Source organism: Eschrichtius robustus, chromosome 2 (genome assembly GCF_028021215.1).
Source record: "Eschrichtius robustus isolate mEscRob2 chromosome 2, mEscRob2.pri, whole genome shotgun sequence".
Lineage (NCBI taxonomy): Eukaryota > Metazoa > Chordata > Mammalia > Artiodactyla > Eschrichtiidae > Eschrichtius > Eschrichtius robustus.
In genome coordinates this window covers 177004095-177031100 of record NC_090825.1, presented here as the reverse complement: position 1 = coordinate 177031100, position 27006 = coordinate 177004095, and the positions used below count along the sequence as shown (strand labels likewise).

General features: G+C 61.2%; 1 protein-coding gene across 1 annotated transcript; it reads right to left on the bottom strand.

Annotated features, from left to right (window-relative positions):
* Nucleotides 1-1336: 1336 nt before the first annotated feature.
* Nucleotides 1337-21076, bottom strand: GNA11 (G protein subunit alpha 11). Its single transcript, XM_068537279.1, has 7 exons — nucleotides 20903-21076; nucleotides 10141-10325; nucleotides 7717-7871; nucleotides 7172-7300; nucleotides 4443-4572; nucleotides 4205-4358; nucleotides 1337-3486 (listed from the first exon to the last, which is right to left on the bottom strand). The coding sequence occupies exons 1-7, from the start codon at nucleotides 21036-21038 to the stop codon at nucleotides 3296-3298; spliced, it is 1080 nt and encodes a 359-aa protein (XP_068393380.1). The 5' UTR covers nucleotides 21039-21076; the 3' UTR covers nucleotides 1337-3295.
* Between the last annotated feature and the right edge of the window lie 5930 nt (nucleotides 21077-27006).

Sequence of the window (27006 nt, the reverse complement as noted above, 5' to 3'; positions counted from 1 at the left end):
GTCTGGGAAGATCCCACATGCCGCGCAGCAACTGGGCCCGTGAGCCACAACTACTGAGCCTGCGCATCTGGAGCCTGTGCTCCGCAACAAGAGAGGCCGCGATGGTGAGAGGCCCGCGCACCGCGATGAAGAGCGGCCCCCGCTTGCCGCAACTAGAGAAAGCCCTTGCACAGAAACGAAGACCCAACACAGCCAAAAATAAAATAAATAAATAAAATTAAAAACATGGAGTTATTTAAAAAAAAAAACAAAAACTGGAGGGGGATATGGAGAAAAGCGACCCTGGCGTACAGCTGGCGGGAACGAGAAATGGGGCAGCCGCCGTGGAAACAGCCTGGCGGTTCCTCAAATGGTTTAACGTAGAATTGCCATTTGACCCAGAATTCCACTTCTGGGTTTATAGCCAGTAGAATGGAAAGCAGAGTCTCAAAGAGATACTTGCACACCTGTGTTCACAGCAGCGTGATTCACGACAGCGAAAAGGGGGAAACAACCCAAGTGACCATCAACGGATGGATAAACAAAGGTGGTCCATCCACGCAGTGGAATGATTCAGCCTTAAAAAGGAAAGAGATCCTGGCACCTGCTACACCATGGATGTACCTGAAGGACATGATGCTCAGTGAGAGAAGCCAGACACAGAAGGACAAATACTGTGTGATTCCACTCGCATGGAGTCCCTGGAGGAGTGAAATCCTTAGAAAATAGGACGGTGGGGGCCAGGGGCTGGGGGAGGGGGTGGGGAGTTATTGATTAATGGGTACGGAGTTTCTGTTTGAGGTGATGAAAAGGTTTTGGAGACAATTACTGCTGATGGTTGCACAGCATTGCGAATGAAACTAATGTCACCGAACTGTACATTTAAAAATGGTGAAGCTGGTAAGTTGTATGTGTATTTACCACAATGTAAAAAATATTTTAAGGAAAAAAAGACTGAGAACATCTTGGTTTGCAGAAAGAAATGGGGCCGGGGGAGGGGCGCGTCTTCCCAAGAGGATCTGCGGCAGTGAGTGGCCAGCTGGGTCCAGAACCCGGGCGCCGCCCCATCTCTGTCCCCTGCCCCCCACGAGGAGGAGTTCCTCTTGCAGGGTGCTCCAGCCCACAGCGCGGCACATCGACCTGAAGTCAGGGGCCCTGGGGCCGCGGTCCCAGCTCAGGGCAGGAGGTACACCCCGGGCGGCCGAGCTGTGGCTCCCGTGAGCTCAGACCCCATCCTGAAGGTGCCAGGGCCCCGCAGGCCACACAGGAGTCAGGTGACACCCCGGGGGCCTCAGGGCCCCTCTGCTGCACCCCACCCCCAGCCAGTAACAGGAAATAAGCCACAGCGGGCCGAGTGTTTAGGAACAAAATTTATTCCAATTTAAAACAGAATTCATTTCAGGAGAAAGGTATGAAAAGTCTATTTCCATCACGTATCTCTGGATTAAGGGGTCAGGGCCCCGACACGCTGCCTGAACATGGACAGCTCCGGCCACAGGAGACTGGCACTGAGCCGACGGCGCCCGCCCCTCAGCCCGCACGGACAATACATGCATTTCAAATGACAAAAGGTTTAAAAACAGCATTTTTATATAATATTCTTTTTTAAATAGATTAAGGTTTAAATTGTCTGAAATCAGGACTGTTTAATATACAAGTACAAGCGGGCGAGGTCACCCCCGCCGGCCGGCACGGCCCCTCACGTCACTGGGGCGTTGGCACTCGGAGGGCAGTTCTGCTGGGTGATGTGACATAGCGGTGGGGGGAGGCTGGCACTCGGGCAAGCGCCTTGGAGGTGAGCGGGCCAGGCAGGGAGGTTGGGCACGGCAGCCGGGCTTGCCCCGGGATCTTGGCACGCCGACCCCTCCGGAAGTTAACACTCTAGATGCGCCACCCCACCGCCTCCCCCTCGAAGGCCTGCCCCGGCTCCCTGTGCGTTGTGGGCCCCCAGGAGCCCACTGCCAGCGGCACCACCGCCCCTGGCCGCACGTCAGGGCTATGGCACAAACCCCCGCAAGTGGACCCACGGCACCAGAGAGGGCCCTTCGGGTGGAGATGCCCGAGGAGAACACGCTGAGAAGCCTGCCCCCCCGCCCTGGGCCCTGCGTATCAGCCTCAGGAGGGAGGTGGGAGGCGGACGGACGGGGAAAAGGCTGGTGTGGGGCTGGTCTGACGTGTGCGCCGTTTCTCTGCACGCCCTGGTCAAGGGCCGCCCTGAGCGCTCACTCGCAGGGCCCAGGTGCACGGGGCAGGTACGGGGCGCCACCGGCAGGCCACTCCCGTCACGTTGGTGCAAGAAACCAACCACACAAAACCAACCACTGCAGTGCTCGGCCCACGCCACGTGAGACAGCCACTCCCTCCCCCCCCAGAAACCGGCCCTCAGGCCCTCGGGGAGGCCCCCTCAGTGCGTGGCCGTGGCCAGGCTGAGGGCCCACCTCCAGCTGCCACGAGCCCCGACGGCTCGGCTCTGGGCAGAGTGCAGGGCGGTGGGCACCTCCCAGCCACCCATGGCCCCGCCAGGGCGACCCTCCCTCCCTCTCTGCCTCTCCGGGACAGCCCTGAGAAAATTCTGAAAGAAGTCCCTACCCCACCCTCACTGTTTCCAAATTGGGTACAAAATGGAACAAAACAAACAGTGGCTCCCAGTCCAAGTGGGCCTCCTCGGGGTTGGGGGCCGGGCCCAGAACCCAGGAACGCTCCCGGTGGGAGCCCCAGAGAACCCCGACGCCCCGGCCCCCCGCGGCAGGCAGGGCTGTGAGACAGGGCCCCGGGGGCTGCGTCGTTTTGTTTCCTCAAAAAAAAAGAAAAAATGGTTAGGCACTTCCCAGGGTGGGCAGCGGGGGGCGCCACCCACCCCCACGTCTTGGAGTCCAGGGCAGAAACCCGGCAACAGTGGTGAGGGCGTCAATAACTTAAACAAGGAAGAAAGAGAAGTCCCAGCCTCTGCATCTCCACGCCTTCCGAGATCAGAAGAAACCAGGCCAACAGCCGTCCCCGGAGGCCGTGTCCCACGCCGCTGGGGGCCAGGTCTCCTCTCTGCCCGTCTTCTGCGGGTTCTCTTTTTTTTCTTTTTCCTTTTTTGTTTTTTTTTTTGTTTTTGTTTTTTTTTAGAAAAAAGCAAGCCACGAGTCAAGGCCAGAAAAAGGCGGCCTCTGCCACTGACAAAGATGAGAAGGTGCACGAGGTGTGTAGGAAGAAAGATGTACATCCCCTGATAACTGTGAAATAAAAACCATTTGTTTAAAAATATGAAAAACCCCCGACTCCTGGGGCAGACTGGCGACCAGCAGGCGGCTGGCAGGGGTCCGCGCGGTCACACCAGGTTGTACTCCTTCAGGTTGAGCTGCAGGATGGTGTCCTTGACAGCGGCGAAGACAAAGCGGATGTTCTCCGTGTCGGTGGCGCACGTGAAGTGGGAATAGATGATCTTGTCGCTGTCGGGGTTCAGGTCCACGAACATCTTCAGGATGAACTCCCGGGCGGCCTGCGCGTCCCGCTGCGGGCCTGGCGGAGGCGGGGGCAGGGGCGGGATGAGCGGAAGGAGCCGCGCAGCCCCCTCGCCCAGCAGCCCCTCACTCAGGCCCACCTGCCAGGCAGACCCGCCTCCCACCTCCCTCCACCTCCCTGGCTCCCGCCTCCCCTCCATCCATCCCCCCCCCCCCACTCAGGCACGTGTCCACAGCCCTGCTGCCCCCTGGCAGCCAGCCTCCTGCTCTGGCCCGCCACCCAACCCCCACCCCACCCCGGGTCTCCCGGCTCCTCGGGCAGCACCTCCGGGAGACGCCGGGGAGGGAGTGGCGGAGCCCAGACTGCCCCCCAGGAGCGCCCCCGGGGGTTCTCCACGTGTGGGGGTGGGGACGGCAGGAGGAACTGGGGCTGAGCCGGAGGGGCAGGAGGGGTCCGGCTCACCCCGTATCCCCCGCGCCTCGCTCCTCCCCGTGCCCGGGCCCTGGGCGGGTGGGGACAGGCTGCCGGGCGGTGACCGCAGGGTGCCCCCTCCCACAGACGGCACTCCCCCGGGGGACACGAAGCTCTCCCCACCATCCAGGGCCCTGCGAGGCGCCCGCCAAGCTCCGGCCACACTAACTGCGCCGCGGCCTCCGTGCGGCCTGGGAAACACCGTCCTCGTGTCACTCCCGAGTCGCCAACTAGGCCACCGAGGCCCAGAGAGGGTGAGGGAGGCACTGGCGGCGCCCGAGACAGGCCGGTAGGGCGGGCTCACCGTCGAACTCGGGGAAGTAGTCCACCAGGTGGGAATGGAGGATCTTGTCCTCCAGCAGGTCCTTCTTGTTGAGGAAGAGGATGACGGACGAGTTCTGGAACCAGGGGTAGGTGACGATGGTCCGGAACAGCGCTTTGCTCTCCTCCATGCGGTTCTGCGGGGCAGGCAGCAGGTTGGCGGCAGGTTCCCCGAAAGGGCCTGTGGGCACCCCCCTCCCTGGGCCCAGCGAGGGCCTCACCTCGTTGTCCGACTCCACCAGCACTTGGTCGTACTCGCTGAGGGCCACGAGGAACATGATGGACGTCACATTCTCAAAGCAGTGGATCCACTTCCTCCGCTCGGACCTCTGGCCCCCCACGTCCACCATCCTGCAGGGCGGGGTGCACGGGCTCAGTGCGGGGCTGCAGATGACACTGCCCACCCCCAGCACAGCCGCCTCTGCCAGAGCCACAAGCGACCCCTAAGGCATCAGAGCCACGAGGGCACCCTCAGTCACCTGTCAGAGCCAGCAAAGCCACAGTACCATTAAGCCAGGAGAATACAGCACAAGCAGGGGAGGGGGGACCCCCGAAACAGCCAGGTGCCTGCTCGCTGAGGGAGGGGCCCTGGCCTACAGGGGGCGCCGTGGAGCGTGTGAGGCACAGACCCTGGTGGGGCTGAGCCGGGCGACCTCGGATGTCCCACGTCTGGAAATCCGTCTCCCCTTGTTGGACACCACACGGCATCACCTATGAATCGCTGGAACCCACCCCAGCCACGGCGAGAGCAGGCTGCTTGTCCAGCGGGAGATGTCGGCACACAGATGCTGACACCAGGCGGGGCGGGGGGCGGGGACACGCTAGGGACGGCGCCCTGAGCATCACGACTGGTGACAGGTCCCCGCTTTCTACTTGTGAGTTTCTTAAGTTTTCTATGACGAGGAAACCCTCTACTTTTGAAGACGATGGCGAGAAAGAACAGCAGCCTGAGAAGGCAAGGGTCCCCAGGCCAGGCCCGTCCACAGCTGCTGGACAGTCAGGCAGCAGAGGCCAATCCGCCTGGCGGGGGTTTCGCAGAGGAGGTTCTAGCAAGCACAGGCAGATGGCGGACATGTCAGGGTGACCGAGGGGACGGGAGGGGGGTGAGTGGACACCAGGCCCATGCGGGCAGCCGCAGCCAGTGTGGGGAGCGCCATCGGGCCGACGGCGTCAGGGGCCACAGCCTTTCTGGAGCTGAGTCTCCCCAGTACAGCCGGGTGGGAACCTGGGCCCCCGGGGAGGGGGGGGTGGTCAGGTCTCTGCAGGAGGTCCCGTGTGGGACCAGGCTCGGGCCTCACACATCAGGCCAATCGCACTGTCACCGGATGCTGTGTGAGCTCCGATCAAGATGGGGGCACAAGCTCCGTGCCCGGGCCCCCGGCCTGCCCTCTGTAAGCCCTCGACCAGACAAGGGGGGAGGTGGGCGAGGGGTGGGCTGGCCGAGGGACAGTGGTGGCAGAGGTGCAGGGCCACTCTGCAGTTCGGACAGCAGCAGAGCGCACACACAGGCTTGGGGGAGGGGCGGGAAGGGAAGGGGAGAGGCATTCTGGACAGAGGGCACAGCAGCTGCGGAGGCCAAGGTAAGACCGTGTGAGGGGACCCCGGGACGTGGGGTCGGGAGGAAGGCCAGTGATAGCCCCGGCCTGTGCCCCACAGGCCTCTGAGGTCCCGGACCCCATCGAGAATCTGACCAAAAAAGAAGGAAACCAAAATGCTGAACTCTCACCAGAAAATGTACCATCAGGCATGTGCGGTGTGATGCCTACAACTCCTGAGGGTCCAAGGGCACCCCGGGGTCTCTGACAGGTGAGAAAGGATGGGGGGCCAGCTGGGGGCACCCAGACTCTCTCCCTCTCCCAGAAGCTTCTGCCTGAGAAGTGCGGGTCCCCGGGGACAGAGGTGGGTCTCGGGCCAGAGGGCACCTCAAGGCAAACCCAACAGACTCCCTGAACGCCCCCGGGGCTGGCGCTTCAAGGCAACAGGGCAGGACCTCCACCAGCAGCGCTGTCTCTGGGGCCCCTGGGGTGGGCTCACCCAGCAGAAGGGACCCCATGCAGTGGCGGGGAGGGAAGGCTCGCAGCCAGAGGAGGAACCCCACCCTGGAGCCTGGGCCTCAGAGCCCTGGGCGAACCGTGTCCCCCAAAGTCAGTCCCCGTGGAACCTGGGGACACAGCCTGATCTGGAAGCGGGGTCACTGCAGATGGCACTAGTTAAGACAGGGTCACTCCAGAGCAGGAGCCCTGAATCCAGTGATCGGTGGTGTCACCATAAGAAGGAAACATGGGCACAGACCCAGGGAGGGGCTGTGTGATGACGGACGCAGAGATGGAGCAAGGCTTTTAAAAGCCAAGGGACGCCGCGGGCTGCAAGCACCGCCAGAGCTGGGAGGGACGGGACAGCTTCCCCTCACGCCCTCAGGAGGACCCAGCCCTGCCGATACCTTGACCTCGGAGCTAGGAGAAGATACATTTCTGTGATTTTAGGCTGCCCATCTGTGGTCATTTGTTACGGCTGCCCTGGGAGACACACTTGGCCTTGCCACCTGGCAGCTCTGGACAAGCTGTGACCTCGCGGGGTGGCGGGGCCCATCCTCGGGGACGGCCCTGAGTCCACTCTGGCCGCATGGCCTTCGGAACTGGGCCGCAGAGGGGCCTGGAGCCACCTTCCCCTGGGGCCCTCAGGCTCCTCCACCGTCCGCCCGGAGCACCCCTGCTCTGGCCTGGGCTCCAGACCACCCGCCCGCCCACCCGCAAGCACCGGCACCCTCCCCCCATCTGGGGCCCATGCGGAGCCCACACGAGGAGGCCGTCGCCCCCGGGCCGCCTCCATTCAGCCCCGCCAGCGCCACCGGGGCCTGACTCACTCGGAAACCTGGTGACAGCCACGGACAAGGACCCTCTCTCGCTGCCCCACACCGGGGACTTGGGGCCGGGGCCGGGGGCACAGGTACCTGAAGATGATGTTCTCCAGGTCGAAGGGGTACTCGATGATGCCAGTGGTGGGCACGCGCACTCGCAGCACGTCCTGCTGGGTGGGCAGGTAGCCCGAGGTGGCGATGCGGTCCACATCAGTCAGGTAGCTGCAACACAGCAGGCAGGACCACTCAAGCCAGCCCACGAGGGGCCTCCCGGCCATCCCAGGTCTCCTGAGCGCTGGGAGGGGCCCAAGCAGCCCAAGTACTTGGGACGAGAACGGACAGGGACGAAATGAGGCCGCAGGGAACACCTGGGACAGAACCCCACCCCAGCTCTGAGGGACGGCTGTCCAGGGATGGGGATGGCGCCGGGGTTCCGAAGAGAGGCTGTGGGCTGGAGGGGTGGCTTTTCACAACCAAACCTGTCACTTTGGAATAGTTTTAGAGACACAGAAAAGGGGCAGAGAGACAACAGAAAATCCCCGCAGACACCCGCCTCCCTGTAGGGAAATCGCCCCGTCACGGCTAACGAGGCGCCGTGCAGACCCTCCTCCGCCCAGGCCCGGCCCGGCCCCACTCACTACTTGGCGGAGTCCGAGAGCTGGTACTCCCGCCGGCGGTCGTAGCACTCCTGGATGCCGGGGTCGTTCCACAGGGTCTTGATGGCACTCACGTACCGGTGCTCGAAGGTGGTCACCTTCTCCACGTCCACCTCCCGGATCAGGAGCGCGTTGGCCTGCGGGGGGAGGGGCAAGCCCGGGGACGCTCAGCGCTAGCACCTGGCAACCGACTCGGAACCACTCACTCCCGTTTCCCATGAACACGCGTCAGAACGACGCAAGGGCGACCAGCAGCGATCGCCCCCCAGTGCCAGGCCCCCAAAGGAAAATGCAGATGGAGGCAGCTCCCGGGAGCAGGGCCCACCCGGCCGCCAGGCACCTTGGACAGAGGACAGAGGAACAAACACCACCGGCTGCCCCCGTGTTCCCATGCTGCAGGTGAGGAAACCGAGGCAAAGAGAGCCGCTGTGACCTAAGAAGAACCTGCCCCCCGATTCCAAGCACACAGCTCCTGAAACCCTCGGGATCTCTGAAGGCATAGGTCCTCTCGTGTGCAGCCTGGGATGGGGTCTAGGGACCAGAGCAACCCACCAGGAAGGGGAGGCTGAGCTAATCACAACAGTCCAGTGGTCCAATGACTCACGCCCCTGGGACGGAGCCTCCACACAGACCCTGGACCACAGGGCTCGGAGACCCACTGCTAAAGAGCCTCGCTGAGACACACCACCCCAGAGATCCACACACGCGCACGCACACACCTACACACCTACACACACACACACACAACGCCGGGGGCAGAAGGCTCCCAGGAGACCCCTGTCTCTCCTCCAGCCTGCTCCACATGCCTGCACTCGGGATGGTCCCACCCACATGGCTGAGGGACTGGGGAGGGGACACAGCTGGGCAGAACCCCAAACAAGGAACGCAGGGGCCCCAGCCCAGGCTCTGGAACCCACCGGTCGCCTCCCAGGGATGCTCTCCCGCCCCAGCCCCCGCACAACCGCGTCCTTCAGCCCCGCCTCACCCTCCCGGCCTCCCAATCCGGGCCTGGAGAAGCAGACACCAGCCCCAGAAAACCCCCCTGACTGCGGATGCATGTAGGCCAGGGACCAGATGTCTATTTCTACGGCCACGCTGTCCCTGCTGCTGTAGCAAAAGCCGCCACGGATGATGCGCAAGCGAGTGGGCGTGGCCTGTGCCAGCAAAGCTGCACCTACAGAGACAGGCCTTAGCCTGCCAATCCCTGTTCCAGATGCCTCTGGACTTCCACGGTTAAAGTGGGGCCTGGCCTCTGAGGGGCCTCGGCTGCGAGCAATCCTACGAACCAGAGGGTGAGAGGCGCTCCAGCAGGCCCTACATGCTCAGCCCCACAGCCAGGCTGGCCGGGCCCCAGACACAGTGCTGGCCCCTGTAGGGTCCCTGATGACCCGTGAACCGGGCATCAAGGCAGGAAGACGCCAATATCAGAAATCTGGTTGACTGCCCTTCTTAAGCCTCAAAGTAAACAGATTAATTTAAACCCTATTGGACATACATGGTCCAATACATGGTGCCACGTGCCAGCCCAGGCAAACTGCTGGAGTTGAAAGAGAAGTCCCCGAAAACAGATCCACAAAAGCAAAGCCAAGGGAAGCCGCCGGAGAGAGCCCCCTGGTGCACGGCCAGGGCAACGCCGCTCGGACAGCAGGCAGGCAGCCCCTCTGGAAGGCAGATCGAGAGTTACCCTGGACCTCGCACCTCCACTGCTGGGGACGCGCCCGGGAGAAACCAGGACAGGTGTGCAAACAAAAACCTGCACACGAATGTTCCAGCAGCATGTCCGCGAGAGCCAGAAGAGTGGAAACAACCATGTGTCCCTCGATGGATGATGGACAATGGACAATGTGTCCCTCCACACACTGAACATCACTCAGCCACAAAGAGGAGAGAAGCCCTGACACTCGCTGCAACGTGGACGACCTTGAGACCACGATGCTCAGTGAGAGAAGCCAGACACAGGATACACAGGGTGTGATTCCATTGATGGGAAACATCCAGGACAGGCAGATCCACAGAGACAGGGAGTGGGTTCCTGGTTGGCAGGGGCTGGGGTAGGGGTAGGGGAGGTGACTGCCAGTGGGGACGGGGTTTCTTTCTGGAGTGATGAGAATGTTATGGAATTAGAGGCAATGGTTGCACAACTCTGTGAATATGTTAAAAATGAGTGAATTGCATACTTTAAATGGGGAACTTGGTATGTAAATTTTCTCAGTAAAGCTGTTACTGAAGAAAATAAGACAACGTGCCACCACCCGGGGTCACAGAGGGCCTGATACAGTGCGTGCAGTGCCTGGTAGGACGCTGGCCCTCAGAGGGGGCCAGGACCCACTCCGCCAACTGTAGGACGGGGCTGCGAACAGCTGCCAGACGCCCAGCCGTGCCCAGCGCTCCCACCCGGGGCCTCACCTTGTTCTGCTCGTACTTGTAGAGGATCTTCAGGGTCTCCATGGCCCGGATCATGGCCTGCATGGCGGTGAAGATGTTCTGGTACACCAGCTTCGTGAAGCCCCGCTTGTCCTCCTCCGAGTAGCCCGCCCCGTGGATGATGCGCATCTGCTTGATGAACGTGCTCTTCCCGCTCTCGCCCGTGCCTGCAAATGGCCCAGTGAGACCCAGCGGGACGGGACCCACGACCCGAGCCGTGGGCTCACCGCGCCCTGCACACGAGAAGCCCCGCCCACGCGGAGTCCCGCCCACGAGGCTCGGGGTGGGGATGCGCCTGGCCAGCCGCTGCTGCCCGGACAACAGGGCGGGCCGCGTCCTCCCACGCACACCCTGTCTACAGGGGGAGCCGAGGCTCGGAGGAGGTCGGGACAACAACGTGGGCAGGTACGGGAGGGGAGCAGCCGCGGCACCTGCGGCAACTCGGGTCTGAATTCAGCTCTGGCCGCAGCCGAGGAACTGGAGGCCGGGAGCAGTGAAGTATCTCCCCCAGATGCCGCCACCCCCTTAACTGGTCACGTGACGAGCTCCCTTGTCCCACACGCCCTCGTGTGACAACGTCCTGCCGACCCCCCAGCTTCCGATCAGAACAGCTTTCCTTCAGGGCACAAATTTGGCATCTGCGTCGAGGCCACGCTGGGCCTTCGTAGGGCACCGGGCCGTGCCCCCCACGGTCCCCAGCAGCCCCTGAACCTGTAACTCACCCAACCTCACGCCACCCCGAGACCGAGCGTGACCCTGGCGCTTGAACAGCCCCAAGGCCCACGTCCTTGTCAGCCCAGAGGCCCGGTGGGCGCCCGGGGCCCCTCCCCTCTCTGTCCCAAAGCCCTCCAGGTGTCGGGTGTCAAGGCCCCACCTCAGAGAAGGGCACACGGAGGCTCTGTCTCTGGGATCAAGGGATCAGAGCAGAAACCCCTGAACGGGGCCACGTGGCCGCCGCGTCCTCCTACGGCGCTAACCAGCGCCGTGTGCCGGCCGGCCAGCCCCACCCGGCACCAGCGCTGTGGCGGGAGGGAGGGCTCCTCTCCTGCTCCAGCCTCTCACCGCCCTGTCACCCTCTAAGCGGCAAACCCGTCTCCCCACTTTTGTTCCCCTCCACACGCAGGGACTGCAATTTAGTGGCTTTAATGTGCCCACGAATCTCTGGGATGTTTTCCACGCAGAGGGGGAGCCTGACCCCTCCTGGAGGGCGGGCTGGACTCAGTGCCTCCCTTCCAACCAAAAGAATCTGACCAAGGATGGCCTGTCACATCCAAGACGAGTCACGGGGCTCCCCATCCTCTCTAGGACTTTCACGGGGGCCGGGGGGCAGCGCCATGCATGAGGGCCCATGTGGACAGGAGCCACGTGAGGGGCCGCCCTGGAAGCGGCTTCTCCGGCCCAGTCGGGCCTTCAGATGAGGCAGCCCCGGCTAACACGTGCTCTACAACCTCCTAAGGGACCCCGACCCAGAACCCCCAAGACTCCTGACCCTCAGAATCTGCCTGTGTGTTATTTTCAGCTACTAAGTTACAGGGTGGTTTTATTGCACAGCAGGAGAGAACTTCTACAGCCTACGGATGCACGGCCTCAAACCCCTACTTGATAACCAACACAGGTCCCCACTCACCCATGCACTGAAGCCCCCAGGCCCCCTCGTGGGGACTCAGAACCCCCCAGACTCGCCCCAGCCTGCCTGTCAAGGCTCATCCTCCCCACCCTGTCTCGGAGTCACCTGCGTCCCCCACCCGAACGAAGGGGCCTGAGCTGCGTCCTTCCCTGCAGGCCGTCCGGCTCACAGCCACCGGTGCCGTGGGCGCAGGGCAGGCAGCCCCCCTCTGCACTGGGACCCATCACCGCTGCCTTTCGGGGGGTCTCTCTCAGGCGTCTGCTGCCCGCCTCCTTGCCCGGGAGCTCCCAGAGAAGACATGGGTTCCGAGCGGCCTGCAGTGACCACACCTTCCTGCAGCAGGAGGCCCTCCGCCCGCGTCTGAGTAACTGACCACGGGTGCCCGAGCCCACCTGGGGAGACAGAGCAGGGGCCTCACTGCAGCTGCCCCTTTCTAGGACCTCCATCAAGGCCCTGGGTCCTTTCACGAATAAAAGAATACGACTCTGGTTCTGTCACCGAGTGGTAACTACCCCGATGCCACCTCCCATCCCACCGCTGCCACAACATCAACCAGAGGCCAGGCGCCCACTCCCACCAAGGCCCCACCCCAGCTCTGAGGCAGGAGGGGCGAGGACCCCATGTGACCCCACACCTCCCTGAGGGGTCCATGCACTCCTCCCTCGTTGCAGGGGGCGGGGTGGGGGAGGGGAGGTGACACACAGGAATGCCATGCCCTGCGCGGTTTCCTCTGGACCAGGGTCCCTGCAGCACTGCTGACACTGGGGCCGTCCCGGGCACTGTGGGGTGTTGAGCAGCACCCCTGGCCCTGCCCCCTCGATGCCAGGATCCCCTCAGTGTGACACACAGACATCCCCAGACATTGCCCGGTGTCCTCTGGGGGCAGGACGACCCAGGTGAGAACCCCTGTCTTTGACACTATGCTACTGTAAAAAGATACGTGCCCTGCTGGTGTTTGGAAGGGCCTCTCACCGGAAACATCAGACCAGTGGCCACTAAAGCCCGACCCCCTGCAGCCACAGGTCAGCTGAGGTGGAGACGGGCAGCCACTCAGGCCCCGGGGCGCTGCCCCTTGTGTCCACCCCCCTGAACTGCAGGACCGGCAAGCGAGCTGCACAAGCGCAAGGGCGCGGGGAGACCCAGAGAGAGCCTGCTGACTTCAGACCACAGCCAGCGTCTCCAAAACGGGTGCGAAAAGAACAGGCAGCCCCCCCAGAGCTCCCCAGAGGCAGCGCAGGGCACCGAGGGCCTCACACACGTGCACGCGCCCGTGCCAACAGCCAGGGGACAGCGGGTGTTCGCGGAGGAGCCGTGATCGCCGGCCAGAGAGTGGCCGAGAGACAACGGGGGACGCCCCGGTGCCCAACACAGACGACGCAGCTGGGACACGCCCCAAAAACCAAGAAATGGAAGACGGACCCCTCAGAAGCCGGAAACGCAACTGGCCCTGGAGACGTCGGGGGTCCTGGACGAGGCGCGTGGCCCGAACCCCGCCGGGGGCAGAGGAGCCGCTGCGAAGACAGCACCGTGATCAAGTCCAGGAGCAAAAGGCACCAGTGAGGTGACGGGGCGGTGACGGGCCTCACGGGCAATCGTGTCACAAGCCACGTGTCAAGTCCTCACGTGCACCTCTGAAACCACACAACACGCGTGGCACTTAACGTCTCAATAAAGCTGGGGGGAGAACGCGGCAAAAGGGACACCCTGGGGACAGTGCGGCCCAGGAGGTGGGACGGTCAGTGACCCTGCCCGGGCCATGCCGCCTTGCCAGGAAGGACAGAGAAAGGAGGGTGTGGAGGTGGCGGCTACAGAGGCCAGGCCCCCAGAGGAAAGCCCCACCAAGCCGCATGTCGAGGGTGGCGTGTCACCTGTGCTCAGGGCCAACAGCGACTGAGTGACAGGTGCCAGTCCCCGCAGGCGCCTCCCAGCAGAGCTGTGGGTGGAAGGCCGGAGCCGCGGGCCCTGGGCTCTGGAACCGGCAGGCCCAGCTGGCTGGAGCTCGGCCACCACTGGCCAGGGAGGGAGGGAGGAAAAGCTCCAGGGGACGCAGAGCCGCCACAGCGTCCTCTCCAGGTGCCCACCCCCTGGCCCAACTCAGCCCACATGCTGCCGGCACCCAGTGCCGGGAGCTGGGACCCGGGCCCCCCAACACGCCCAAGCCAACAGCCACCTGCTCAGAGAAGTCTCGCGGTGTGAGGCCCACCTGGACCTCACGACCAGGCCCATCTCCTGTGGCCGCCGCCCGGGGGTCCCTGGCAGCTCCAGCTCATCCTGCCTGGCCCTCAGTCAGTTCCCCCTGAAGATCCGGTCACAGGGACTTCCCTGGTGGAAGACTCCGCGCTCCCAATGCAGGGGGCCCAGGTTCGATCCCTGGTCGGGGAACTAGATCCCACGTGCATGCCGCAACTAAGAGTTCACATGTCACAACCAAGGGTTCGCATGCCACAACCAAGAGTTCACATGCCGCAACTAAGAGTTCGCGTGCCACAACTAAGGAGCCCGGGAGCCGCAACTAAGGAGCCCACATGCTGCAACTAAGGAGCCCGCAAGCCGCAACTGAGACCCAGTGCAACCAAATAAATATTTATTAAAAAAAAACCTTCAACAGCTGCCCACCAGGGAGAAGAGCAAGGCCCCCCTCAAGCAAGACCGTGCGAGACCCCGTGACGGGCCTCATTCTAGCCACGCACCTGCACAGGTGCAGAGGGCACCTACCGCCACACCCCCTCCCAGCGAGGAGGCCGAGTGGCCCCAGGTCCTGGCCGCACTCAGACCCCGGGCTTGTGTCTGTGGGTCCCCTGGCCCCCGCTGTCCCCCACAACGCAACCAGCCCAACCTCGCACGAGGACAGCCATGGCACTGCGGCCCGGGGCCGGCGCGCCACACCACTGTTCACGTCGCCCACGCATCGGGCCCTTCCCCTCCCGAACGCCACCCCAACTCCCTGCACAGAAACGCAAACTCACGTTTTCCAGGAAGGGCCCCAGCGCCCCCCGCACCCCACCTGCTCCTGGCCTGCTGCTCTTGTCTGTCCCTGCTGGGAGCCAGCTCCCCGAGGGCGGGGCTCTGCCAGCAGCCTCACACCCAGCCCCAGCACAGGCCCGGCCCACAGAAGGCACCGCACACATTTTTCCCGAATGAACCAAATGAACTCGTCCCCAATCCACAGTCCCGGTTCTGTCACGTGTCCCCCTCGGGTCCTCTGCATCCCCTGTCCTAACTCCAAGAATGGGGGCCCCTGGGGGCACGACCCAGGTGAGGGGTCCTGCCCCTGGGGGCCTGGCAGGGGCCAGACAGCACAGCGGGGCCGGGAGCCTGCAGGACAATCTCTGGGCATGCTCAGTGGCATCACCAGCCGCCCAACCGAGACTAACTGGAGAAGAGGAAGGAGAAGAGCAGCTCCATCCCTGCGACAGAGGGAGAAAGCTGCCGTCTCACCTGCACGGGTCGGCCAAGATCTAGGACCGCAGACCGGGAGGAATTAAGTCTGAGCCCGGGCAGCCACTCCTCAAATGTGGGAGAGAAGAGGGGCAGGGAAAGGGCCTGGAGGGCAGGAAGGATGGTGCTGGTCCGACATCATCCCAGTGGGACTCAAGGTGTGCAGCATCCGTGACCCCCGGGGCAAGTGGCCGCGATCTAGCAAGAGAACACTAGCGTCAGAAGCTGAGGTTCAGGGCTGCCACCCGGCCATCCCTAATTCTAGAATGTGGACAGTGAAGCCAGAAACCCCAGGACCACAGGAGGCCCAGGCGAGAGCACTGCCGGGGATCTGGGCTCCTGGAAACAGCCCGGAAACCCAACACAGTCCCGAGCTGTGTCAACAGGTCCAAGATCAAAGAGGCATGGCGACCTTCTGCTGGGGGACAGAGAAAGTGCAAACCCCTCATGCAGCCAAGGAAGGCAACTGCACGCTCCCCTAACCCCCGCTCATCCATTCATTCAGTGGTACCTCTATCACCCTACCTCCTGCTGGACAAGTAAAGGAGCTGAGGCACAGAGAGGTCAAGCAGCTTCGCTGAGGTCACACAGCCAGTAACTGTCAGACCTCAACAGGCTCAGGTCTTCGGGCTTCACGTCTGTCCATCTCTCCGTGGTCCACAGTCACCGCCACCCAGGGAAGTGAGCGAATGTGAGAGCACGGGGGGAGCTCTCCTGGGCCAGCCACGGGCCTTTTAGAGATACTGCAGCAGCGGGCGCCAGCCTGGACAGGGGCCAGGAGGGAGGACAACAGGGCGGACCTCGGGACTCATCCCTTCATCTGACCTCCACACCGTGGCCGCTAAGTCAGCAGGTCCAGCGTCCCCTGCCCAGGTGACTCCAGGCGCAGACACTGGTCCCCTGGGCCAGCCCCCCTCTTGTCCCACGTGCCGGGTCCTAGTGCAGCCCCTCCTGAAGCCTAACGCTCAGGAGTCGGGGAGACTGGTATGAGCCCCAGTCCCGCCCAACCCTGCCGAGCAGCCCAGCTGCCCGGCCTGGGGGACGGGAAAGCCCCCACCCACTTGTCGAGGCTCAGCAGAGAGGACCAATGGGGCAGAGACGGGGCGACCCGCCTCTGTGGGGGGGTCTGACCTTCCAGCTCTGGGCCAACCGAGGTCCGTAAGCAAACCTCCTTGGCAGGCGCTGGGATCAGATCAGGGAACGAGAGGCTCAGCCCTGAGGGCCAAGCTCCGGACACCCCACCGCAAGACAGGGAGGTCCCCGCTTGGCCGCAGAGGGACTGCCAGCCAGCGCGATACCGTAAATAAAGAAAGGGCACAGACGGCGCTCCCCAGTTTGACATGCGTCGCCCCCACTGACCCTCCCACAGTCAGGGAGTTGGGGGACGCTCTCCTTCCACAGCAGGGAAACCCGAGGCTCAGGACGCACGGGGACCAAAACCCCACCACGCTCTCCAGCTCGGTCCTGGCGGGACCCACCTCCCAGTGCTGCCCGGGCAGCCTGTCAACCCGGGTAAAGCCCCCCGTAGGGAGAGCAGTGACCACAGGAGGGCACAGTGCCTCGCAGGCGTCGCGGCCTTCCCCCCAACAGCGCTGCAGGCAGGGAGCCGAGGCTGCGCTCGCTCTGGAGCGCCCCCAAGCCCACTCACGAGGCCTCGGGAGGGTGGCAGCTGCGAGCTGTGCCCCTAAGTCCCTGCCTGTCCACGCGTCACAGCAGAGGGCTACCGGCAGTGGCAACGGGCCCCGGAGCAGGGAGCCTCACATCCAGGCGGGATGTGAGGATGTCCTAAGTCGGGGCGCCCGGTCACCCCCATTCCACCTGCTTGAGAGAACTGCGTTCAGTTAGCCAATCAAAGCCACTCAGCAAACATCTCAGGCCCGCAGGGCTCTGTGCTGGGCCGTGGGGTGGCAGGGCCTGGCCTGGAGGGGGGATGTGGTGGGGAAAACGAGGGGGAGACACCTTGGTAGTGACCGGCCAGGTGCCCCACGCCCGGGCTGAGGGCAGAGACTGCGGCCACCCGGGAGCAGGGGGCCGGGGCGCATTGGCACAAACTCCCCAGCCAGCAAGCCTGCGGCCTGGGGCCCGGTTCTGAGAGCAGCTGGAGGTCCGCCAAAAAATAACCCCGCACGCGGGTGCCCCCGAAGCCCGTGCAGATGCCCCAATCCCGTCCACGGACACTGGGCTGACAGGCCCCGCGGCTACTGTCCTGATGGGAGAGGAGCGCCCTATGGGGACCAGAGATGGCCGTTCCCCCTGAGTGCGGCCCAGCTCCGCACACCCGGCCTGGCCCGGCCCAGACCAGACCCGCCCACCCAGGGCTGGACTTTGCCCCCAAGGCCCTCCGAGGCAGAGGGGGGACAAACGGGCTCCCGTCCCTCCTGCCAGGGGTCCCCACTCAGCTCGTTCTGCAGCCGCTCCAAACTCCCAGCCCAGGAGCAGCAGTGACTGCGACCTGTTCTCGGGCCGCAGGGTGAAGGGCTCCACCACAAAAATCAGAAAGCGAAACCTTTTGTGGTTAAACATCCAAGGCTCTCAGGCAGCGACCAGCGCAGCTCAGCCGAGGCCGGGAAGCATCTGTGCACACGGAGTCCGGAGCCCAGGGACACGCCTGGCGAGGCCGTGCTCGGGCCCAAGGGGAGGGAGATTCCCACTGGCCTGGCGCACAGGACACCGAGGGAGAGGGGCTCTGAGAGCAAGCCTGGGCTCCTGCACCTCCAGGGATGGCGCCCACCCTTTCAACGACACAAAATTTCATCTAACTTTTAAGCCCATAAGATTCATCCTGGGGTGGGCCGCTAGGGGTGGCCCAGGGGCCCCAGGCGCTTCCAGCTCTCGGGGTCTGCGGGGAACAGGCAGGGCCACCGCCAGGAGCCACGGCCACGTTCCACTCTCGCCTCCAAGCAGGGCAGGCGCACCCTTCCCGCAGGGGCCACCACACCCCAGGCCGGATTCCGGCCCTTTCCACCGCCCTCGGGGCCACAGCAGGCAGGACAGGAAGCCTGTGGAACTGACCGCCCTGCTTTATTTAGAAATCCCGGAGCCGCTCAGCTCCCGGAACGGCGCTTCCTGCTGTAGGCCTCGGTTCTCAAGGGGAAACCTGTCCTAAGGAACGGACGAGGGGCCTCCTCGGTGGTTCTCCGCTGAGTGGCAGAAACGCAGGGGCAGGGGACTGCACCTGCACCCAGGAGGGATCACGGGAGGCAGAAGCCGGCGGGCCTGCCCGGGACCCCCACAGGCGCTCCTAACTGAGCCTGGGGGTCCTCTTCCGTAAAGTGGGGACCCCAGTGTATCCCCTGCAGGGACGCTCACTACCCCCATTCCCCACCACAGACGACTGTCAACGAGGACGTGGCCTGGAGTAACAGGACCAACAAAACCGAACACACCTATCACACATGTTCGTAGATGTGTTGCGTGTTGACGGCACACACATATGTGGCTTTGGACCGTAGTAACAAAAGCATTCACCTTTTAGGCACACACAAAACATCTGACAAAACAACCTAACACTGATCACATACCGGCTCTGCAACACACATTTTACACTGTGTACTGACACAGGGCAAGGGTGATTCTAATAACACAAACGGGGGTGATTCTGCCCCCGGGGGACACTGGGCCACGCCTGGGGATGTCTGTGGTTCTCATGACTGGGGGTGCACCCGGCATGGAGTGGGTGGGGCAGGGATGTTGCTCAGCACCCCCCGGCCCCCAGCATGTCCCCTGGGCCTCAGCCTGGCATTCATAGCCGCCCTCCTGGTGTCATAAACCTTCACCTTGGACCCACAAGCTCTCGTCTTCCTATCTGCCCCCATGCCTAGGACTTAACAGCTTCCCAGGGGGGTGCAGACTCCCTGTCCTGCAAGCCGGCAGGGGGAGGGGTGGGACCTCAGACCCAGGTGCTCCTGCAGCCAACAGCCAGCACCCATGGCTGAGCGCTGGACACATCCAGATCCCCTGCAAGGCTCCTCAGCCCCGGCCCAGGGAGACCAGAGACACACAACAAGGCTGCAGGAGCACAGGCCACCGACCTGTACCCCTGAACCCCACGTCAATCTGGAGCCTGGGTGCGCACAGGGCAGGCAGCAGGGGCGTGCAGAGGTTCATGCAGCCCCCAGCCCCCAGACAAGGCCGACTGTCTGGTAACATTAACATGCTGGTAACTTCTCAACCCCCCTCTGAAAATAAAGTCTACCTCTGTTGGCGAAAGGCAGCCAGGGCCATGCTGTCCTCCCAGGTGCCACTGGGACCCCGCTGCAAGTTTCCTCCAAACTTTACCGTTACTCTCTGCCTGTCTTTTCTGCAAAGATGGCCCGTTTTATAGCCTTTAGGTAAAGTGGAATGTTTGGGAAAAAAACAGGGAAGGTATTTTAATCAAAGGGAGGACCCAGAGGGTCCCCACAGGTGGGAGAAGCGAGGCAGTCCCTCCAAGACCCACGGCCTCCAGCGACTCGCTGTCTCCGACCCTGCACCGTCCTGCAGGACCCCTCGGTGGCAGACCCCTCCTCCACCGGGGGCCCATCACAGCAGCATTTCCAACCTTCCCCGCAGTGCAGGAATGCAGCAGAGCTCCGGAGAAGGCAGGGCAAGGGCTTCGCTTGTGTAAACGACCTTCTTGCCTTTGACTGCAGAGGTAAGTCCTCCAACAGCCCTTATTTGGGGTGACAACAGCTTGCCGACTGCTGGGCCGACTGGCTCCGTGCAACAGGTGCGCAGTGGGGGAAACGGAGACTTGGACAGGAATCCTCTCCAGGAAGGGTAAGAGGACCCGGGAGACCCGGCTCCCGCTAGGACGTAAGGAGAGGGGCCGCACAGAGACGGTTGCTCCGTCAAGGCTCCACCCGCCCCGGCCCCAAGAAGAGAGGAAAAGCTGTCTTCTTCCCCACGGACTGCACTCCACTGGGGAGGGACATGGGTTTTCCAACTGGCCTCAGGGAACGGGGGCTGGAGGGGGACAGGCCCAGCCTGCAGGGAACAGGGCTCCACCTGGTGGGAAAAGTAGAGAAGGGATGCCAGAAGGCAAGGGGCGCGTCTTGTGGATTACATCGCAAAGGTCTGGCCCTGAATGGGTGCTGGGGGCAGCGAGGGGGCACACCTGTTGGTGTGTGTGTTGGGGGCAGGGATGCAGGGCCAGCCCTGTGCAGGGAGGAGGCTTGTCTCCTGAGAAGGGGCAGAGGGCAGACCCTCGAGGGTTCTGGGGGCCCGAACGGGAGAGCAGAAGCAGAAGCTGGCCCTGCAGGGATCAGGGGCTGGGCAGCAGAGGCACGGACTGATCCCAAAGGGTCCTGGGGACCCCGCCTGGACAGCAGAGACAGGGGCTGATCCTGAAGGAAACTGGGGCCTGATCTGGACAGTTGAGGCAGGCACTGACCCTGCAGGGGCTGGTGACCTGCCACAGCCAGCACAGGCGCGGGCAGATCCCGAGGGTCTGGGGCGCTGATGTGGACGGCAGAGGCAGGGCCTGGCCCCTCTGATGTCAGGGACTCAACCTAGACAGCACAGGCTGCAGAGATCGGGTGGCCCAGAGGTGGACAGCACAGGTAGGCAAGGGCTGACCCCGCGGGGGTCGAGCCCGCTCTGGACAGCACGCAGGGCCATGGCCAGCACGCAGGGCCGCCCCGCCCGCCCGCCCGGCACGCGCACCGCCGGCCCGAACCCCGCAGGCCCGGCCCCACTCACCGAGCAGCAGTAGCTTGAGCTCGCGCCGGGCGTCGCGCTTGTCCCGCCGCAGCTGTTTCTCGATCTCGGCGTTGATCCGCTTGGACTCCTTCACCTCATCGCTCAGGCAACACGCCATCATGGACTCCAGAGTCATCGTCCCGGCCCCGGCCCCGGCCCCGGCCGCCCGCCGGCCGCCCCCGCCGCCGCCCCCCGGCCGGCCCGGCCCTGGCCCCGAGCCGCCCCGGCCGCGCCCGCCCGGCCCTCGGCACTCGGCCCCTGGGCCGGCGGTCCGCCTCGGCCGCCTGCAAGCGCCGGTCCCGTTCAGCCGCTGGTCCCTCCCGACCGCCCTCCACCCGCGCCGCCACAACCGCCGCCGCCGCCGCCAACCGCAGCCGCCGCGACCGAGCGACAGCGCCTCACAACCTAACCCGCGCGCGGACAGCGCCGACGGGCGGGCGGCGCGGCCAATGGGAGTGGGCGGCGGCCCGCGCGCCCGCCGAGGGGGCGGGACTAGCGGTCGGGCTGGGCGGGGCGTAGCGCGGGCGGGGCGGGGAGGGGCGAGGCGGGCGCGCCCGCGGGTTTGGTTGCGCCGACGTGGGAAGGGGGACGCGCAGCCGGGAGCCGGGCGGGGCCGCCCGGGATTGTGGGAATGCGGAGGACTCGGCAGGCTGGCTCGGCTGCGCTCGGCTCCGCTCGGCCCCGCTCGGCCCCGCTCGGCCCCGCTCGGCCCCGCTCGGGCCCCGCTCGGCCCGGCGGCTCTCTGGGCCCCGGAGCGAGAAGCTCGGACCCGCAGGTGCGGTCGCGAGGGTGAGCGACGCAGGCCCAACGCGAGACACTGGGGTACAAGCCCTCACGGCCTCCTGGGGCGCCCTGGCATTACGTGACCGGAAACGAACCTTCGTCTCCTCCGTTCTTGGAACAAACATTAATGGAACGCCTCCTGTATACCAGGCCTGGGCTTCGCATTAATGCAGAGCCTGCTATATGCCACGTATGTGACGAGCATTAATGGAGTACCTGCTGTATATCAGGCATGGATCAGCCATTAATGTAGTGCCTGCAGTATACCAGGCATGCACCAGCTTTTAATGTAGTGCCTACTGTGTAACCAAGCATTAATGCAGTACTTGGTATATACTGGGCAGGAAACACATTAGTGGAATGCCTACTGTAAACTGGGCATGGACCAGGCATTAATGCAACACTTGCTATATACCAGGCCTCGATCAGGCATTAGTGCAGTGCCTGCTATAATTCCAGGCAGGGAACAAGCATTAATGAAGCACCTACTATAAACCAAGTACTGCTGGGTTGATTTTATGGGAGCATAGCCACACCCATTCATTTAAGGAGCTTAGCTACTTTCACCCTGCACCGGCAGACCTGCATAGTTGCAACAGCCCTGAAATATTTACCATCTGGCCTCTTCCAGAAGGAGACCTAGAAGGAGGCCTAAACACAGGAAGCGCCATGTGTTTTGAATGACAGAAAAAGAAAAAAGCCTGAAATGGAGACCCATTTCACAGATGAGGAAACTGAAGTGCCCTTATGCACAGTTCCCTGACGATGGCACTCCTCCCAGTCATGACCTGGCCACAACACCCACCCCCTCTCCACCTGGCCCTGCCCAGTTTCCATCACAAACCTTCCAAGCTGCACCTTGACACACTGTACTCACCTGTCTTGAGATAAGGGGAGAAGGGAGGGTCAAAGTCTCCATTTATTAGTTGATTGGGACTGAGGAAAGTTTTGTTTCTTGAGACACTCATCTTGGGGGCTTCCATCCCCACCCCAATTGGACATGCAGCTGGAGCAGGGGCCGCTGGGGTCCCCCCACCAGTAGAGGAAAGCTCCACTTGAACAAAGAACCCACAACCAGGGAACCTGAACAAAAACATTGGTCTTGGCTCCAATGTCCCCTCCTCCAGGGGAGGTGGTCAGGCCAGGTGTTCCCTGAGCACCCCTTCTGATGACACCACACCCCACCCCAGCACCACCCTGCTGGACTTCCCCAGGCCCTTTTCATGGGCCGAAATCATCTGCTTTCTTCCCTTACTCTGTTCCCTCCCATATTGTAGGGTATCTATGTCCTGATCACTGCTGCATCTAGACCCCAGCCTGGTACACAGTAAGTGCTCAGACACGCTGGCACCTGGGACCTGGGACCCTTTGCTGCAGTGCTTGCACCTGGAAAAACGTCTCCTCGGGCAACAAAATACAAACTATAAGGGGACTAAAAATAACGGTGTGCACGCGCAGTTGGGGCAAATTCTGGACAACAAGATACAAAAAGACCAAAAAACCCAACTGTCACTTCTTTTTTTTTTTTTTTTTTTGGCTGTGTTGGGTCTTCGTTGAGGTGCACGGGCTTCTCATTGCGGTGGCTTCTCTTGTTGCAGAGCACGGGCTCTAAGCGCTTGGGCTTCAGTAGTTGCGGTGCATGGGCTCAGTAGTTGTGGCTTGCGGGCTTCAGTAGTTGTGGCTCCCGGGCTCTATAGTGCAGGCTCAGTAGTTGTAGCACACGGGCTTAGTTGCTCTGCGGCATGTGGGATCTTCCCGGACCAGGGCTCGAACCTGTGTCCCCTGCATTGGCAGGTGGGTTCTTAACCACTGGACTACCAGGGAAGTCCCAACTGTCACTTCTGAAGACCCGGAAGCAAAAGCAGGGTGTCGGGAGCAAAAGCAGGATACTGTGCGTGCCCGCTGCACACTACACCACCAAAGGGGTGGGCAGACCACCTAAGTCACCTCTCTGGCCCAACCGCTGGACACACCCCTACCCTCACCCCATATAAGGAACCAGCTCGTCCCCCCCTCTCCCACCAAGGGAGTGAACAAGCAAGGGAACCTGTTGCTTGTTCTCACTCCCACCTGCTGCAGCAGGGGCCCTGAGTTTCTTGTCTTGCCTCATCAATTTCTATTCATTAAGGAAGCCAAGGACGCTGGTCAGTAACAAATAAGTATTGAAGGGAAGAATGGATGAGCTCTTTGTTGTTTGTTTTCCATCTCACCCAACAGACTGTGAACTTCAGGAGGGCAGTGACTGCCTGTGTCTCGGTCACCCTGGGGTCCGCAACGTCCAGCACAGAGCCTCAGGCCTCTTCCCTCCTCCAGCAAAACGGTGCACCAGTGCTGGCCTGGATAGTGATGAGTGGAATCGCCCACCCTCATGTGTGAGTGCCACGTGCTCCGGGATTGTCCATCTTGCTCTTTGCAGTGTCCCCACAGCCTAAAATAGCCCCTGACGTACAGTAGGTGCTTGATACATGTTTGTGAAACCAATGAAGGAACACAGCTCTCCTGGGTGCGTCTTCTCTTGCTCTGGAAGAAAAAAATAATTGCGCTTTCTTCCATAAAAAAGGAAAAACACACAACATGAACGAATCTTAAATGCCTTATGCTGAGTGAAAGGCACCAGACACAAAAGAGGATGTACTGTATGATTCCATTTATATAAAATTCTGGAAAACACCCACTATGGAAATCTATAGTGACTGAGAATAGATTGCTGGTTGCCCGGGGCTGGAGGGTCGGGGCGGGGAGGGGCCCAAGGAAACTTTCTGGGGTGACGGAAACGTTTGGCTGTGCCACGCGGCTTGTGGGATCTTGTTCACTATCTTGATTGTGCCCGTGATTGGGGTAGACATATGACAAAACTCATCAAAATGTACATTTTAAACACGTGCAGGGCTTCCCTGGTGGCGCAGTGGTTGAGAATCTGCCTGCCAATGCAGGGGACACGGGTTCGAGCCCTGGTCTGGGAAGATCCCACATGCCGCGGAGCAACTGGGCCCGTGAGCCACAATTACTGAGCCTGCGCGTCTGGAGCCTGTGCTCCGCAACAAGAGAGGCCGCGATAGTGAAAGGCCCGCGCACCGCGATGAAGAGTGGCCCCCGCTTGCCACAACTAGAGAAAAAGCCCTCGCACAGAGGCGAAGACCCAACACAGCCATAAATAAATAAATAAATAAATAAAAATTTAAAAAAACAAAAACACGTGCAGTTCGTGACATGTCAATTACACCTTCATAAAGCTGTCAAAATAAGAAATGTCCAAGGAGGTGGTAATTGTAAAGTACATAGTAGGTGCTTAATAAGTGCTTACATGTTTCGGAGGACACTGAAATGGAGCCGAATCCACAGGGGGTGGCTTGTCGTTCTCAGCCACTCACTGAGTGCTCTCCTTGTGCCGGAGGTGGGTGGGGACCAGGTGGGTAAGATGGGGAACGGAGGCCCACGGAGAGATGGTGAACTGGTCCCAGGGCCCAGCTGGTGGCTAATTACTGACCTTGGCTTCTCCACCCAGAGGCCCAGAGAGACAAAGTCCACGGCTGCACTCCTTGATGGTTGGGAGGCCCCGTCCTCCTGTCCCCATGGCTTCCTCCCCTCCTCCATCCTTGGATATTGGCCTCCCATGCCCTGAAGGATTCTATTTTATGAGCGGGTCCGGGGGCCAGGGAACAAGGCCATTTCCTGGCACAGAGCTGAGAACGTGAGCAAAAGTGAGTGGGGCCCTGGCTGGGGGCACGCAAGGTGGAGGGGCACCTGAGGCCAGAGCACCAGCCCCGGAATCGGGGGCAGATTCCCCTGTGTTCAAGTCCCTGTCCTTCTCCGGGCCTCAGAGCTGAAAATAGGGCGATCATCACCCATGTCACGTGAACACTCAGTGTCGGAGGAACCAGAAAGGGGTCACATCCTTAACCCGACTTAACGCCCCAGCCTGCAATCCCAGAGGGTATTTATTTGTTTTCTTCTCTTTTAAATTTTTTTTTTTTTTTGGCTGCACTGTGCTGCATGGGAGATCTTCGTTCCCCAACCAGGGATTGAACCTGAGCCCCCTGCAGTGGAAGCGCAGAGTCTTAACCACTGGACAGCCTGGGAAATCCCTCTTTTAAATTTTCAAAGACAGGGACTTCCCTGGTGGTCCTGTGGCTAAGACTCCGCTCTCCCAATGCCTCCCAATGCAGGGGGCCTGGGTTCGATCCCTTCCCTACGGAAGTAGATCCCACATGCCGCAACTAAGACCTGACACAGCCAAATAAATATTAAAAAAAAAAAAAATTTCAAAGACAGTGATCAGGGTGAGGGGTCTGGGTCTGTCCGGATGACAGTTTTGTAGACCTGCAGACACACAATGAATGTTTATTGCACAACTCCATAAATATTAGCTTTTACTCTTTACCAAAAAAGACATACAGGTGGCCAATAAAATAAGCACATTAGGAAAAAGCCCAGGAAAACCTCAGTGAGATGCCACCCACCAGAATGGCTAAGACCATACTAAGTGCTGACGAGAAGCAGGGCAACTGGGACCCTCATCCACGACAGCTGGTGGGAATGCAAAATGGGCAGCCTCTGCAGAAAACAGTGTGGTGGGTTCTCAAAGAGTTCTTAAAATCATATACCTGCCACGGGATCTAGCCATTCCATTCGTAAGTATTTACTCAACAGAAATGAAAACATACGTCCATACAAAGATTTGCACACGGATGCTCACAGCAGTCTCATTTTAAGCTAGTAGGTCAGAATCAAACTGTCTGGTCCTCATCCCATACACACTGCCCTGCAGGCTGTGTGACTCTCAGAAAGTGGCCATCCCTCTCTGAGCTTCCGTTTCTTCATCTGTTAAAATGGGGGAGATGATAAGAATTTCCAGGCACCACTAAGCACATGAAAAGATGCTCTGCACATAATAGACACCCAACGGTTGGTTTGTGTGAATTAAAAAAAAAAAAAAAGATGTTCAATATCATTAGTCATCAGGAAAATGCAAATTAAAACCCACAGTGAGATACTATTTTACATCCACCATGATGGCTATCATAAAAAAGACATAATAACAAGTGTGGGCTAGGATGTGGAGAAACTGGAACCCTCACGCATGGCTGGTAGGAATGTAAAATGGTGTAGCCGCAGTGGAAAACAATTTAGCAGTTCCTCAAAAAGGTAAACACAGAGTTACCATTTCACTAGCAATCCACTCCTAGGGACCTATCCAAAAGAATTGAAAACAGGTGTTCAAACAAAATCTTTTTTAAAATAAATAAATAAATAAATTTATTTATTTTTGGCTGCGTTGGGTCTTCGTTGCTGCGCGCGGGCTTTCTCTAGTTGTGGCGAGC